Source organism: Mobula birostris, chromosome 6 (genome assembly GCF_030028105.1).
Source record: "Mobula birostris isolate sMobBir1 chromosome 6, sMobBir1.hap1, whole genome shotgun sequence".
Lineage (NCBI taxonomy): Eukaryota > Metazoa > Chordata > Chondrichthyes > Myliobatiformes > Myliobatidae > Mobula > Mobula birostris.
Genome location: NC_092375.1, coordinates 184,227,301 through 184,239,979, shown reverse-complemented (window position 1 = coordinate 184,239,979; position 12,679 = coordinate 184,227,301). Strand labels below are relative to the sequence as shown.

Genomic DNA, 12,679 nt, shown 5'->3' with positions numbered 1-12,679 from the left:
GTTGGAAACCCCTGCTCTAGTTGGCCTCATTCACTATACTATATCAAAAGAATGTGATATTTTAAAAGTGGTACTCACCAAGTTTTCCAACTTTTACAGTTTTGCTAAAATTGTGGACACAAAACTGAAATAATGATATCCACCTGGGAGTTTCAAAAATATCCTTCTATACTCAGGTTGAGCGAAGGTCAAAATAGCATACAATATGCACAAACTCATACTTGGCAAAAATAATCTAATTTGGTGAAGCAGTTTGCAATGAATGTGTGTCAGTTGTATGCAAATTAGAGAGATGAATGCGCATAAAGTTGATTTGATGTCAGCACTATTTAAAGCTGGGGTTCCCAACCTCTTTTTATGCTATTGACCCATACCATTAAGCAAGGGGTCCATGGGCCCCAGGCTGGGAACCCCTGACTTAAAGGAAACATCAGTCTAACAGGTTAACACCATTAACAAACATTGCAGTTATTACCACAATTCTTTATAATACAGAAAGCAAAGCACACTGAAACATACTTGGGCTACTGCAGAAGGTCAGTCATACCTGCAAGACCTAACCCACTTCATCTAAAATACATGATGTCAGAATTTGAGCTAGTCAACTGTGAAATAAAGTAATGGTGATCCTTCTTCATTACTGCCTCCTTGCACATTAAGTTTCAATTCTTTGGTATTTAAATACAGAAATATACAAGAGTAAGACTACGGTGAAAGGAGGGCTTTGGGAGGTGGGGCAGGTGAAGGAAAGGAAAAAGTGAGTATTGACAGCTTCTGTAGTTTATAAATCAAGAGATTGTGCAGATGTGGTAAAAGTGGGGTTCGAGGAGGATGGATGAATGTGAGAATCCCATCATGTTCAACAACATCAGTCTTCTCATGTCCTCAGCAATGGATGTTCAGTAATTGTTTTCACTATTACCTCCGTGGTTATAGGACATGGAAATGCGCCTGCTTCCCTACTGGTAGTCTGGGTCACCTCCAGTTTATACTACCTTTTTTTCCAAAAGAACTAAAGAATGTCTGCACTGTTGCAATATGGTTGCATGATATGAGTATCACATTTGAGTTAGCAGCAGCATATGCAGGATGGGAGATCTGATGTGAAATCTGTCCTAAGTTCTGTACATTATACCTGTGCAAAAAGTTTCCTTACCACATATCTGAAGTAAATCTTTCTGCACTATTTAGAAAGTTAAATATATTTAAAATATTTTCTTTTATTATTAAATACAATTAACTAAAGTACATAAATTACACCATTAAAATAAATCAAACCATGATCATGTTCCAACGACTGCAGTAGAATCTTTTCTGCTTTCTCATACTGCCGAAGTTTAAATAGGAGCTCGGCCAAATCATACCGAAGGAAATTCTGCTGGCCAGTCTTTAGTGCGGTTTCATAATAATTAATTGCCTATGATAAAAAAAATTGAAATTAATACACCTTTGATTAAACCCATTCTACTGACATTAATATTGTACATTATTAATGAACTAATTTTCAAACCATTTCCTCCCTCTTCCTCCTGTCATGATGGCATAACTTATGCTGGTGTAGGGCTCTAAGATAATGGCAATGCATTAAGTTAGGAAGTGAATATTGATGGGTTATTTAATCATAGGAATACCAAATCCTTTTTTTCTTTGAGATCAATACACATTAATTGCCAGGAAATGATCTAACATTTAGGGGTTTCTTCCTCATATTTCAGCTGTAGGTGAGATCAGTTCAAAATATACTGATAAATCCTTTAAAATTCACAATTTACCTGGACTACTCCACCATTAATTAGGATTATAGACAATCTTTTACTACCACACCACTTTAGCCCAGGTGTAAAACTGTGTCTTACAATATTAGAGTTATATCTGCTGAATCAATTAGTCAGATTAGCTACATTAAAAAAAAACTGATGCAGTGTGGTCTTTTCACTTCACTATACAAGAAACTCAGTGAATCAAGTCTGACTCAACATGAATAGCTCATCTTGAAATTTGTTTATCCATACGTTATATTGATTGTCTACAGTAAAGTTCAAAATAAATTTTATTATCAGAGCACATTTAAGTTATCACATACAACCCTGAGATTCATTTTCTTGCGGGCCTACTCAGCAAATCTACAGAATGGCATCTATAACAGTATCAATGAAAGATCACATAGAGTGCCGAAGACAACAAACTATGCAAATGCAAATATAAGTAAATATCAAAAATAACAAGAACAAGAATTAACAAGATAAAGAGTCCTTAAAGTGAGATGGTTCGTTAAGGAGAATATCACTATTGATAGGCAAATAAGTGTAGTTACCCCCTTTTGTTCAAGAGCCTAATGGTTGAGGAATAGTAACTGTTCTTAAACTTCGTGGTAAACAAAGAATATGAACTGCATAACATATGATACAAAAATTCACTACCAACGAAAGCAGAAAAATAAGTTTTAGAACAGACCTTAGCATAATTATGTGTTTTAATAAGAGCTTTTCCAATCTTGCTAGCTAGAGTTCCATCCCTTGGATTTCTCTTTAGTGCTTGTTCATAAATATCAATGGCCTTCTCTGGCTGCAATGGAATCGAAAGTATCAATAGCAATGATTTATATTTACATCTCACATTTAACAATAAAAAACAAAATCCCAAAAGAATTTGCAGTAGTGTCTGTAAACCAATGCTGATTGCAAGCCTCATTAACAAATTTCAGGACAGATGATCAAGATTTTAGTGAAAGATATAAATTCTAAAGTACACGTTATGAGCTGAAAATGATAGAAATAGAAGTTAGGCAGTTTAATCATGATTGCAGGGTGTTGATATGGGTTAAATTCATATACAGTAAATCTTTCTACAGAAGAAGCCCAAAATAGGAGTGCAAACGTTACAGAGGTTTAGAGAGGCAAAAGAAAACAAAAATAATTGGGGCTGAGTTCACGGGAAATTTGAAAACAAGACAAACAAAGGGCTAAGATATTGGTGATGTATATCAGACCAGGGGACTAATAAAGGTCAGCAATTTGAGAATAATAAATTAACAGGACCAGATGTTGATTAGGACATACCAACATAATTTAAAAGTAGGCCAGCCAAGAGTGAGTTAGAATAGTCAAGAATAACAAAAATATTGCAGAGAGTCTTGGCAGCAGATGAGAAATGAGCTGAGATATTGGTAATATCAATGGGTGAAAATGAATAGTCTGCATTTTGAAGTGGAGATGTAGCACAAAGTGATCTCTATTTCAAAATATGAAAAATACGGTTGATAACCGGTAAATGCCCAGTACCTCAGCTGCTCTGACTCCAGGCACAAATTCCCTCCTTTATCTTTGACTGAACCTACCCCCTCTTTAGGTATCCTCTTTTACGAAACGTAAGTATAAAATGCCTTGGGATTTTACTTAATCCTGCTCACCAAGGGCATTTCATGGCCCATTTTGGCCTTTCTAATCACCTGCTCGAGCACTTTCCTGCTAACTTTATATTCCACAAGGACCCAGTCTGATTTTAACTTCCTAAGCTGAATGTTTCACTTCCTGACTACATTTAGGACCGCTCACGTCCTCTCTCCTTACCAGAACATGCTGATCCTGCACACTGATCAGCTGGTCCTTAAGTAAACACCCAAATATCAAAAATGGATGCTTCTGACAGCAGTTGCATCCCCATCAATGCAAAGTAGTTCCTTATACTTAACTACTTTAAAACTTAAGTTATGGTCAATATTCCCAAAATGTTCACCTACTATCAGGTCTATCACCTGTTATGGATTATGGCCGATTTCCTAAAGTTTAAGAGGGGAAGTTGATAGAGATTCTTGATTAGTCAGGGCATCAAAAATTACAGGGAGAAGGCAGAAGAATGGGGTTGAGAGCATAATAAATCAGCCATAATGGAACAGCAGAGAAGACTTGATGGGCTAAGTGGCCTAATTCTGCTCCTACGTCTTATGGTGTAAAGAAGTAGTGAAGTGGAGTCAAGGTTAGTCCAGCACCTTAAATTGTATTAAATATAGATATGTACTTGTCAAACATTCATGTTATTGGACACTGTAAGCCAATTCCAAGTGTGATCTTCAAATGAAATAGGAATAGACGGCAGGAAATAATTCGTATCTAATTTCTATGTCTTATATTTTATAATTTTCTTTCTTTCAGGAAACTTAACTGCAATTTAAAAATAGTAATAAGTTGTTCATATGTTGGAATTTCTATATTATAGTCAAAGAAGCTAAGAAGCTGGAAAACTGCAAGGAGCCTTCAACTTCATAGGACACAATTATCGTTTGAATAATTAATATGAGTAATTTATATAATTGTCCTCAAATATTTAAGTTGAGGCAGGAACTTATACAGGAAATATTGACTGAAATAGCTCATATGCATGTGCATTTACACGCATACATGTTTACATGGGCATATGGACACTCATTGCCATTTGGTATACAAAAACAGATTAATTAACTAAGCAGAGGTATTTCCAAGTAAAGTTCAGAAAAAACTCACCTCTTGAATATTCATATAGGCATCACCCAACAGAAGGTAGGTGTGAGGTCCCGGCAGTCTGTCAGTTAAATCTCTAAAGCAAAATGTAAAATCATACTTAGGTTCAATCAAAGGTGCTCGGCATGATAGTGTAGTGGCTAGCACAACTCCTTACAGTACCAGCGACCCGGATTCAATTCCCGCCGCTGTCTATAAGGAGTTTGCACATTCTCCCCGTGACCGCATGGGTTTCCTCCCAAAGTCAGAAGATGCACGGTTGGCATGTTAATTGGTGATTGTAAATTTTCCCATGATTAGGCTAGGGTTAAATCGGGGATTGTTGGCCGGCATAGCTTTAAGGGCTGAAAGGGCCTATTCCAAGCAGTACTCAATAAATAAAAAAAATATTATTTACTCTCATTTTTATATTATGAAATCATGAACAAAAATTGTATTATTGACTTTCTTCCATGAATATTGTTTTCAAGCTTTTACTCAATTCCTCTGATACAGAACCTAGGAAGTCAGGGCAAAGTGCTGTATTCAATTCATTAAGAGTATAGCATAACTAGATCCCATGGGTAAAACAGAGGGGATGATTGGAGGAGTTAAGATGGCCCAGATGGTCTCTCAAGCCTGTTCTGCTATAAAACTGATTTGGGCTCATCCTGTGTCTCACCTGTATAGTTTCTCACACACTCCTAATCAAAAATCTCTCTCTGCATTGAAAATTCTCAACGTCTAGGTGTTCAGATACTGTTCCAAAGACTCACAACTTGTTATGCAAAGACATTTCCCTTCATATCTTTCCTAATTGGGAACCCATTATCTGAGGTTCCATTTGGTGCTACATTTTCTAGTTCAACAAACCATATATCAATCAAATGAAATTATGCGGTACTGAGTGCAAAGAAAATAAATGCTTCATTAGGTACACAAACAAAAATTCCATAGATACCCCAAGAAAGGTCCAATTCAGGCATCAATACCCAAGACTTCAATATTAATGTTCAAAAAAGATCAAAGCAATTACAGTTGTTATTGCAGGAAAAGGTGTGTAGTGGTAGATGATAATTACGAGGGCATCGGATCAGAAAAGCAACAAAGACACGAGAAGTGAGAGGATAAATTTGTCAACAAGATCAAGGAAAAATGATGGAGGCACTTGATAGTGATAGAAAGATGGAAATAAGAAAGGTGGGCAACTCTCTCAGAACATGAAAGGTAAACTTTGCTGTGCCTCCACAGCAAAGTTGTGACCCAAGCCAACATTTCTCTTTGCATGGAGGAAACAGATCTGCGGTATACAGTATCTGCGGTATCTTCTTTTTACTGTGGGCAAAATCACTTCAAAGATTTTCCTAAGAGCAGCTGAAGGAGAGAGAGGGATAAGGGCTGGTAGTGGGGAGCCTATTTTCTTGTTGTCAGATGAGGCTTTTATGATGGCTTGGCATTATTCTGCAGAGAACCACCATGTCTAATTTGCCAGTAAGGGGAAGGGGCAATTGAAGTGTTCTTTCATGGGAATAATTAGATCTAGCGTGGATTGGACACGGTAGTCATTAGAGTACACCATCAGGTTCTCGGGGGAGGGGGTAAGTGGCTGTTATTTTAAATTTTAATTCAGATTCTTTATTTAAATTTGTTATTTTCATATTCATGCAGCTTACAGATGAGGTGAGTAAACAAGTAACCTGGGGGAAGCTCTGATCATAACAGGAATGTCTTTTCTGAGGGGATACCCGTTAGATTAAATCAATTGTTATCAGATGACTCAGTTGGTGCTGCTCAGGTAATTAAAGTTTGAGGCTTTGAATATACAGTGTGATTAGAATGCAAGCTTGGGTGAACTGGATATGGTGTTTCATCATAAGATAATTGTAACAATACCAGATCTGCCTAACTCCTGCTTAAAAAATCTTCTGAACTTCCAAGATTGCTTACTTTAAATATATTCAAAACAAATAAAAATGCTTAAGGTATTTAGACAGAAATTTTTACCTGTAGCAGCTTACATATAACTGCTTATCCTTCCTCTGATTTAGATAAATGTTTGCCATTTTCTCCTTTGCTTGAATAAAATATGGTTGCTCAGGTGTGACGTTTCGAAGCATATTAAGTGCTAGTTCTATATCCCCACGTACAACAGCAAGGTCTGCATTAGCAATTGTAACTCTCAGTTCTTCAGAGGTGCCTGTAAATTCATTGATGGCATCTTGCATCACTTTAGCAGCTTCATGCTACAGAAACACAAAAGAAGTCCTTTTTTATTGCAATCAGAATATCAGCATATAATTGTTTATAATATTTGATTATCAAGAGACCTGTGAGTAAGTTTGGGATTATAATATTGCTAAGCTTGTAGATTTTCTGGACGTTTCTGAATGTTATTCAAGCTTCTGCAGATGTACTGTTGAAAACGTCCTGAATCATGGACTAATATGGCCATTCAAATGCATAGGAACGCAAGAAGCCACAGAGAGTAATGGACTTTGCCCAATACATCACTAGCGTTTCCCTGCTCTCCTTTGGTAGTATCTACAGGAGGCACTCCTTCAAGGAGATAGCATAACAATTAACAAAGATCTCTACCATGCCATTTTTTGCAGCAGCCATCAGGCAGAAGGTACAGAAGCTCCATACCACCAGGTTCAAGAACAGCTACTTCAGTTATGAACCAACAGGTTCAGCCTTAATCTCTGGAGTTTAGTAATAGTTAGCAACATTACACCCATTTTGTCACTTTACACTAAAGTGGACCTTTCATTCAAATTATATCCTTTCTTCTAAAAATTGTTTATTTTTATTGTATGCTTTTTCTTATGAATGCTGCTTATAAGATGCTATGTGCCTATATGCCTATGATACTGCTGCAAGTAAGTTTTTCATTGCACCTGTGCATATGACAATAAAGTTGACATTAACTTCATTCTATTAATGCTCCAATACATATTTAATACATTTATTCCTTAAATGCTACACAGTAGAACTAATAATTTTTCCAGTGAACATGGTAATTTTAGAGGAAACACAGGAAGCAAGATTCCACATTTAAAAGCACCAACTGAGTGAAAGGGAAGCACAGAAATCAGGGTGTTGGCTGCCAAACAGATTGTACAGGAACTTGGGTCACAATCAACAGATTGCATAGGAGACAGAGTCCCAACAAGTAGGAAGGTAGCGTGGGAACTGGAGATCTTGCGAGTAGTCAGGGAATGTGGGAACTGGGTTCCTAGGAAGTACAGAAGCCAGTGCTCTATTAAGTAGGAGGGGAGCACAGGAACTAGGGCTTTGGCAAGTGGACAGGAAGTGCTGGAGCTAGAGCTCCAGGGCCTCAAGAAACAGCATAAAAACCAGAACTCAGTAAATAGCAAGGGATTGTAGGAACTGGGGCCCCAGGAAGTAAAAAGATAACATATGAACTGGAATAGGAATAGTAAAAGAGTGAAATGGGGCTCTGGCCAGTTGCTGGTGAACCAGAGTCTTGGTGTGTCAAAAGGGAACTGAGGCCTGGTGAGAAGGAAACAGGCACAGTGACCCGAGTGGATGGGAAGCCCCATGATAAGCACAGCTTGATGAGCTGGTTCCTCAACCTTAGGGAATTCTGAATAATTAGATCATGGATTATTGGAGTTTTAATGGTTATAAAACTTGAGATAGTAACAAAGGCTGGTTTTACCAATTTCCATAAGTCATATCAGAAATTACAATTGCCTAAATTCAAATATTACCTCATTGTAAAAACTGCTATTATCATTCTGCTTTTGTCTAAAATGTACTCTGTAAGAGAAATGAACCTCTTCATTACCTGTTCTCCGTTCATACAATGAGCATCTGCTAACTCCAGAAAAATGGAAACACGATCAGCTGCAGGAAATTCAACTATTTTGCTTTTAGATTTCGATGCATTTCCCGTTTTCTTCATTGCAGGTAGGCCCTTAGCTATCTGCAAGGTTTTAACAGCTTCCTGAACATCCCCCATTTTTTTGTGAGTTTGGGCTTTAATCAAATGGTACAGAGGGTGTTCCCGAACCTGGAATAGTAAATCAATAAAATTAGAGAAACAGGTTCAAGATTTCTAATTGATTTATCTTATTTATTTGCCTTTCTCCCAGTGTCAAATGACAATATGAATAGAGACTTAAACTTCCATACTTCCACGTTTTAAAAAAAAATGATAGGTCAATTAAAGAAGTTTAAAATTTCAGGTAACAATAGACTTACTTCTTATGTAGTCAGCATCTTTCATATGTTTGATTCAATTTCTTTTTATTTATTCGATGCATAACATGGGTGTCTAAATTTCAGTTTTTAGTATTTTAGTTGTACTATTGGGCAAATGGCCTCTACACAGAAATAAAGAAACGTATACAAGAATTCCCTCCAACCAAGAAAATAATTATACTGAAACAAAAGTAAAGGGAAAGGTGACTTATTGAAAAATGGACAACAGCCAAAGGAACCTCCTTGAAGAAGGCTGTTTTAATACCCAAAGCCATCAAAGGAGGAAATAAACTGAAGGAAAAAAATGGGCAACACAACAATTCAATCCTATTCTCAGGGATGCTGTCTCTGTAGTGTCAGCATATTCTCACAACAATGGTGCAAGTTTCCCTCAGGTGCTCCAATTTCCTCCCATATCCTAAAGCTGTTCTGTTTAGCTCATTTACTGTCTTGTAGGATTGATGGTCAGCATGGACCTGCTGGGTGAAGGATCTTTTCTATGTAGGATGACTTTATGACCATAGGCTGTTGCTTTTTTAAATGTGCGTAATGAGGAGAGCAGTAAATGTCCATTCCATTGTTACACAATCCTAAATATCAAGGTTAAAATTTTGTTTGAGAAAATCAGAAAGTCTTTGACCATTTGCAGTTGCAGCAAATTGAATCAAAGCCTATAAGACCATAAGATAAGGAGCAGAATTAAGCCATTTGGCCCATCGAGTCTGCTCCACCATTTCATCATGGCTGATACAATTTTCTTTCAGCCCCAATCTCTTGCCTTCGCCCTGAATCACTTAATGTCCTAACCAATCAAGAATCTATCAACCTCTGCCTTAAGTATACATAAAGACTTCACCTCCACAGATGCCTGCGAAGAATTCCACAGATTCACCACTCTGGCTAAAGAAATTCCTCCTCATCTCCATTCTAAATGGATGCCCCTTTATTCTGAGGCTGTGACCTCTGGTCTTAGATTCCCCCACCATAGGACACTTCTACTCCACACCCACTTTATTAAGACTTTTCACCATTCGATAGGTTTCAATGAGGTCATCCCTGATTTTTCTGGATTCTAGTGAGTACAGGCCCAGAGCCATCAAATACTGTCCATACGACAAGCCATTCAATCCTGGAATCATTTTCAAGAACGCTCTCCAGTTTCTGCAGATCCTTTCTAAGATAAGGGGCCCAAAACTGCTCACAATACTCCAAGTGAGGCTTCACCAGTGCTTTATAAAGGCTGGAATATTATAAAGTTTACACATGGCAGCAGAGCGGTTAGCGCAATCACTTTACAGCACTCGCGATTACTGATTGGTGTTTGATTCCCGCTGCTATTTGTAAAGAGTTCGTACTTTCTCCCCGTGACCACTTGGGTTTCCTCTGGGTGCTCCAGTTTCCTCCCACATTCCAAAGACATATAATGATGTATGGTTAGAGCTAGGGTCAGGGTCAGAAAGTTGTAGGCATGCTACGTCAGCACTGCAGGCATGATGATAACTAGTGGACTACCCTCAGAACAATTCTTGCTGAATGAATTTTAAAAGAAACAACATGTTTCACTGCTAGTTTTGATGTACAAATAAAGCTAATCTTTATCGGGTCAAACAAGTGGGAGGTGGTTTTTGCCATTCAAAATAAAAATGTACAGCTATACATTGTAGAAACAAGAGTAAGAAAACACAGTACTAAATTATAATAAAATCTAGACATTCTATGTGTAGATCCCTAAAACTGATTGATTTTGCTCATGGCATCTTAGCTGACACACAGAATGGGTCAACACAAAAGATTCTGCAGATGCTGCAAATCCAGAGTAACACACACAAAATGCTGAAGGAACTCAGCAGGTCAGGCAGCATCTATGAAGAGGAATAACCAGTTGACATTTCAGGCCAAGACCCTTCATATTTATGGGTCTCTAGAGCCTTAAGCTAACTCAATCTTTCCTCATAAGACATGTTCTCAAATCCAGACAGTAATCTGGTAAATTTCCTCTGCACTCTCTCTCTAAAGCAGGGATTCCTAACCTTTTTTACGCCATGCACCAATACTATTTAGCAAGCGGTCCATGGACCCAGGTTGGAAACCCCTACTCCAAAGATTTCATATCCTTCCTATAATGAGGTGACCCAAAATAAACATAATACTCCAAATGTGGCCTAACCAGAATTTTATAGAGCTGCAATATTACCTTGCATCTCTTGAACACAATCCCCTGACTAATGAAGATCAACACACCACATGCCTTCTTAACCACCCGACCAACTTGCAGGGTAACATTGGATGATCCATGGTCATGGACCCTCAAGAGCACTCTGCTTCTCCACATGGCTAAGAATCCAACCATTAAACCTGTACTGTGTCTTTCAGCTCAACCTTCTAAAATGTATCAATTCACACTTTACCAGATTGAACTCCATCTGCCTCTTTTCAGCTCAGTTCTGCATCCTATCAATGTCCCATTATTGCCAACTACGATAACCCTCTACATTATCCAAACCACCACCAACCTTTATGTTATTTGCAAATTTACTAACCTAGCCCTTCACTTGCACATCTAAGTAATTTTAAAAAATCACAAGAAGTTTCCCTAGATGCCATGCCTTCTGACTTTTGGAATGAGCCTACCATGGGGATCCTTGCCAAACGCCTTACTAAAATCGATGTACACTGCATCAACCACACTGCTTTTTCAAGGAAATGAGGAGCAGGAGAAGATAGAGGCGCGAAGCAGCTCGCAGCGGCCACTCCGGTGGTGATGTCTGTTATCTGTCAAGTAGGGTGCCATGCACAATCCTGATTTGATGGAGACAGACGTGAGAGCACGGGAGAACATCTAGTGAAACTTCAGAAATGCCTGCTTCGCTGCCACTGCTACTGTGTGGTCCAGAATCTCTGGAGGGGAAGGCCCCGAGTCCTCGGCTTTGCTTGTTGCTCGGCAGCTGGGGCGGGATCAAAGCGCTCAGCAGAGGATGGTGCTCGGTGCTCGGTGTCGGAGGGCTGGTCAACGGCTTGAAGTTTTCGGACGGACTCAGAGTCCGCTGCGGTCGAGTGCTTCCAATGGTGCTGCATCGGCAAGTTTGCGGCGCCTGGCGGTTCATGGCAGGGAGAGTTTCTCCCTTCTACGGTCTGCGTGAGAAGATGAGGCTATCGGGATTTGAGACTTTTTTTTTACCGTGCCCATGGTCTGCTCTTTATCAAATTATGGTATTGCTTTGCACTGTTGTAACTATATGTTATAATTATGTAGTTTTGTCAGTTTTAGTCTTGGTTTGTCCTGTGTTTCTGTAATATCTTTCTGAAGGAACATTGTATCATTTTTTAATGCATTCATTTCTAAATGACAATAAAAGAGGACTGAGTGCCCTCATAATCTAATCTAATCTAATCTAATCTATCACTTTCTTGAAAAAGTCAATCAAGCTCGTAAGGCAGGACCTCCTCCTAAAAAAGCCATGCTGACTATCCCTAATAAGAATGTTTCTCTAAGAATCCTCTCCACTAGTTTGCCACCTCTGATGTAACACTCACTAGTTTATAAATCCTAGGATTTCTCTAATACCTTTCTTGAGTAAATGAGTAACATTGATCATCTTACAATCTTCTGGTACCACTTTTCCCTCCCTTCCCAGGGTAACCTGGGTTATATCTCATCCAGCCTATCTGACATGTTCCAGCATATTTTTTGTTCTCCACTGACCCCACATTCGCCAAGATATCACTCTCTGGTGAATACTGAAACAAAGTATTCATAAAGGACCTCTCCTACCTCCTCCACTTCTAGGCACATTTCCTCTGTAATACCTGATCAGCCACGCCCTCATTCCAGTCATCCTGTTCTTCATATACATGTAGAATGCCTTTAGGTTTTTCTTAATCCTTCTGAAGTCCCCTTCTGGCTTTTCTAAGTCCCTTCTTAAGCTCTCTCCTGGCTACTAACTTTTTTTGTTCCAAGACCTTAAGCATGCTTCCTT

At 38.5% G+C, this 12,679-nt stretch overlaps 1 protein-coding gene across 3 annotated transcripts in view; it reads right to left on the bottom strand.

Annotated features, from left to right (window-relative positions):
* Positions 1 to 12,679, bottom strand: part of ttc21b (tetratricopeptide repeat domain 21B) — a 101,356-nt gene that overhangs the window by 48,032 nt on the left and 40,645 nt on the right. For all 3 annotated transcript variants that reach the window (XR_011886454.1, XR_011886455.1, XM_072262042.1), the window contains 5 exons: positions 8,287 to 8,511; positions 6,480 to 6,718; positions 4,500 to 4,572; positions 2,455 to 2,565; positions 1,279 to 1,417 (listed from right to left, as the gene is read on the bottom strand). Coding sequence is in view for 1 of the 3 variants with exons in the window: in XM_072262042.1 (XP_072118143.1) it covers positions 1,279 to 1,417; positions 2,455 to 2,565; positions 4,500 to 4,572; positions 6,480 to 6,718; positions 8,287 to 8,511 (787 nt within the window). In the remaining 2 variants the exon portion in view is untranslated. The remainder of the gene's footprint in view (positions 1 to 1,278; positions 1,418 to 2,454; positions 2,566 to 4,499; positions 4,573 to 6,479; positions 6,719 to 8,286; positions 8,512 to 12,679) is intronic.